The sequence below is a fragment of the Lipotes vexillifer genome, unplaced genomic scaffold (genome assembly GCF_000442215.2).
Source record: "Lipotes vexillifer unplaced genomic scaffold, Lipotes_vexillifer_v1.1 scaffold253, whole genome shotgun sequence".
NCBI lineage: Eukaryota > Metazoa > Chordata > Mammalia > Artiodactyla > Lipotidae > Lipotes > Lipotes vexillifer.
The window spans coordinates 2,890,700-2,894,707 of NW_006780322.1; the positions used below are offsets into that span (position 1 = coordinate 2,890,700).

Here is a 4,008-nt window from a genome sequence, read left to right on the forward strand (position 1 = left end):
GCACAGGCTCTGGACGCGCAGGCTCAGCGGCCATGGCTCACGGGCCCAGCCGCTCCGCGGCATGTGGGATCTTCCCGGACCGGGGCACGAACCCGTGTACCCTGCATCGGCAGGCGGACTCTCAACCACTGCGCCACCAGGGAAGCCCCCCCAGTACCTCTTTATTGGCCAGTCCAGATGTTGGTTTCCTCATAGATCTTCTCACATAAGCCAATTCTTGGATTTACATATTAGTTCTACTAACTTTCTTGTTTTCTGATTTATTGCTTTTGTTTTTATACTCATTAATTCTTTTCCGTAACTCTTCTTTGGTTTATTTTGTCCTTTATGTTTTTCTACAATAGAATAAAATGAATTTGATTTATTTTCGTATTTAATTCAATAGTAAAGGCATTTAAGACTATGAATTTTTTTCTCTGAGTATAAATTTGATCTTATCCCATAAATTTTGACATGTAGTATTTCCTTTATTGTTAATTTCTAGGTAGTTTGCAGTTGCTGTTTTGGTTTTATTTTTATTCTAAAATAAAATAAACACTCTCCGAGAGTGTGCTTTCTCCTTTCTAAGCGTTGGAATTTGTATTCTTTTAAAGATTTGTTGATAATGTCTAGTTTTATTGCATTATGTTTAGACAATGTAGCCCACTTAATGTCTGTGTTGGGGATTTATTGAGATTTTCTTTGTGCCCTAATAATAACATACTTAAATGATATATGGGTGTAGACTCTATCTCTGGGACGTAGTATTTAATCTTCATCCTCACTTATTGTTTTTGATTTTATAAAGAATTAATGTCTCCCACTGTATTTGATTTCTGTTCATCTCTCTCTGTTTCTGATAGCTTTTGCTTTGAATATCTTGAAACGCTTTTCAAAGTATACGTGTTTTTATAGCTATATCTTCATTATGGATTATGCCTTTAATCCATGTAAAATGACCTACAAAATGATCCTTTCTGTCCAAAAGAATATTGTTTTCCTTGGCTTCTACTTTGATCATGTTATGGCTCTATTTATCTTTTTGTTTATATTTGCCTTGGCATACTTTTGATGGTCCCTTTATTTTTACCTGTTTTGTGTCACTTTATTGTAGTATTTGTTAGTTTTTGTAAATCTCCTATAGTATTGTCTTTGACATCTGTTGCTATAGCAGAGAAGTCTGAAACAGTCTAGTATTGGTTCCTTTGTAGGTAACCAATTTTTTTTCTAGGTGCTTGTGGATTTTCCCCCTTACCCTTGTATTTCAAGACTGTGTCAGGAAGCATATAATTGTAGGCTTTTCTTTTAATGGACTTTTCTCCCCTGAAATGCAGTAAGTTCTTTCAGTTTTTATATATACAGGTCTTTTTTTCAATTTCTGAATTTTTTTTTCTATTATATCAGTACTTATAACTTATATGCCAGATCCTCTGGTCTTTGTCTCCCATATATATCATATTCTTTCTCATCACTTTCATATCTCTGACCTTATACTCTTCCTTTTGAGAGAGAACTAGGGCTGGCCAGCATTCCTATCACCTCACTGATCAGCAACTGCCAGGAAAAAAGTTGGATGCCTGAAAATCTTGTTGGTGCACTCCAGGGTATCTGAGTCAGGGAATGTGGAGAGGGAACCTTTCAAGTGGCTGGAGTTCAAGCCCAGAGAGGTTGTTCTTTGTCCAGCTCCATTTGCCTTACAATTTTCTTTGCCCGGTCGGTTTTGGGTTTTTTTGGTTGTTTTGCTTTTGTTGTTTTTTTCTAAATAGTGTGTGCTTCAGGCTTAGCTTTCAGGGGGGTTGGTGGATTTTCATCTTTTTCTGTGTTTTCTTAGGTAATTTGAAATAATGGCCCAGTTAGATTTTCACTTTAGTGAGGCTGGTCAGAATAAGCGTTCTTTCTATGAAGACCCTGAGCACAGAGGACTGGGGACTCCTGTGGATCCCTCTGGTCTATTCTGGGCCTGTGGGTGGGTAGTCCTCATGGGGAAGCTCCACAGGGTTGGGGAGGGGACTCTTTGATACAGGACACAGAGGACATGACAGAGTGAGTGTTTTCAGTCCTATTCTGGCCTCCTGCCATCTCTGGGGCTCCATAGTTATTTCTAAGAGAAGGATTCAAAGGACTCGGTCTGAAGGCTCTCCCAACAACAGCCTCCCTCCCTTCCAGCTTTGGCTGGGGCCCTTATGCCTCCCAGCTTGCTGCAAGGGGTGAAGCAAAGAGGTAAATACTTATCTGGGGAACTAGAGAGGAGGCAGGCATCCCAGGTTGGTCAGTTTGAATTAGAAACGCTTGACTCTTGGGTTTCGTTGCTGCTCTTCTTGCCAGTTTAGCTGGGTCTTTGGACCACTTCTGTCCCTGTCAACTTCGTGTACTGGACACGTGCACTGGAGGCGTACCACCGTTGGTGGGCACAGGCCCTTTGGGTGCATCTTCCTGACATGGGGTGTTCAAGGCTTGCTCTGCTTGCTTTGTGCCCCCAATCCACCCTCATATTTGCAGACCGTCTCGTCATTTCAACTAATGGCAAACCTGATAGAGGACATACATCACATGGTGTGACAGTGAGGTTTATAGAGATGGTGGAAGCTTCCAAAGAGCATTTTAATCCATTAACGGTTTTAGTGGGATGCTGGGAGAGACAGCATCAGGAGGCTCCCAGCCAGACATCATTTTAAGCCAGAACCCTTTCCTATTGATTCTTTTATTGTTTCCTAGACACTGATTAATTGGAGTTCTGGGGCTCAGATGCCCTGTTCTGCCTTCCTGAGGCATGCAGGCAGCGGTCATGGTGGTTAATGGGACAGACTGAGCGTCAACTCCTAGACCCTCTGGGTGCCCTGACTATCAAATGCTCTAGGCTCATTTCCATATTACTTCCACATCCCTCTAAATTCCCCCAAAGAGCCATAACTAACCAAGGGACTGCATATCCAGAGGGGAGCAGATGTGGCCTACCCAAGGCCTCCAGCCCCTCAGCCAACACAGCTACACTGACTTTTGGAAGTTCATGACTTGTCAGAAAAACTTGCGGAATTTACTTCCTGGTTGACTTGACTTTCTGTCTGCCCTGTTTCCAAATTAGAGAAAAAGTTTTATTACATGGTATAGTTAAAACAATATGATAATGATTAGTAACTTCTTCATTAAAACTGATAAAATATACCCGTATTTCCACTCAGAAATTTATTTATGCTTTTATTCAGTGTCCATCTCTAGGGTTTGTGGTCACCTTGGCCTTCTGGGAAGCTTTCATTCTGTGTCCTTGAGTCTGGCCATGATTTTTGACCCAAAGCAATGCCATTCTTCCCCGAAGGAGCAGAGGACCTTATTGGGCACAGCTGTCCATTCTGTGGATTTTCTCCTCTGGAGTCAGGGTCAAGGAATGTTGAATTCCCTGAAGTCTTGTGTGTGGTTGTAGTGCCAGTGAGAATCTGAGAGGACAGGGGCAGGGCAGGGGAGGGCAGACGGGAGCCCCTGACCCAAAAGCTGCCCTGTGCCCCTGCAGACTTCTCCATGATGACGCCCATCAATGACCTCCACACAGCCGATTCCCTGAACCTGGCCAAGGGGGAGCGGCTCATGCGGTGCAAGATCAGTAGTGTCTACCGCCTCCTGGACCTGTACGGCTGGGCGCAGCTGAGTGACACCTACGTCACGGTAAGGAGAGCATTTGGGGGTGAGGTGGGGCAATGTGTGTGACCCCCACCAAATCCAAAGGGAGAACTCCTGATCTTTGGCATGGCCATGGCACTGCTGGTGGCCTTTGGCCAAAATTCAATGAGCCCTTCCAAGGTTTCTAACCACTGTGGTCTCCTGAGACAGATAACCTGCCCAGTGGGCACTTCTCTGGATGAGGAGCCGGCAATTTCTGGATCCTATTTCTAGGGCTACCCTTGACCATTGGGAGATTCCTCTTGTAGTTCCATTTCCCCAGCTCCAAATAAAGCTGAGTCCTCTTCATCTCTTATGGGTCAGGGAGAAGTAAGGGCTCTTGGGGAGAAGATTTGGGTGCAGTGGATTTAGGGAAAG

General features: G+C 43.8%; 1 protein-coding gene across 1 annotated transcript in view; it reads left to right on the plus strand.

Annotated features, from left to right (window-relative positions):
• ADD2 (adducin 2) overlaps positions 1-4,008 on the plus strand; it is a 107,243-nt gene that overhangs the window by 74,226 nt on the left and 29,009 nt on the right. Inside the window, exon 4 of the mRNA XM_007453402.1 lies at positions 3,485-3,636. Coding sequence (XP_007453464.1) covers positions 3,485-3,636 — 152 coding nt within the window. The remainder of the gene's footprint in view (positions 1-3,484; positions 3,637-4,008) is intronic.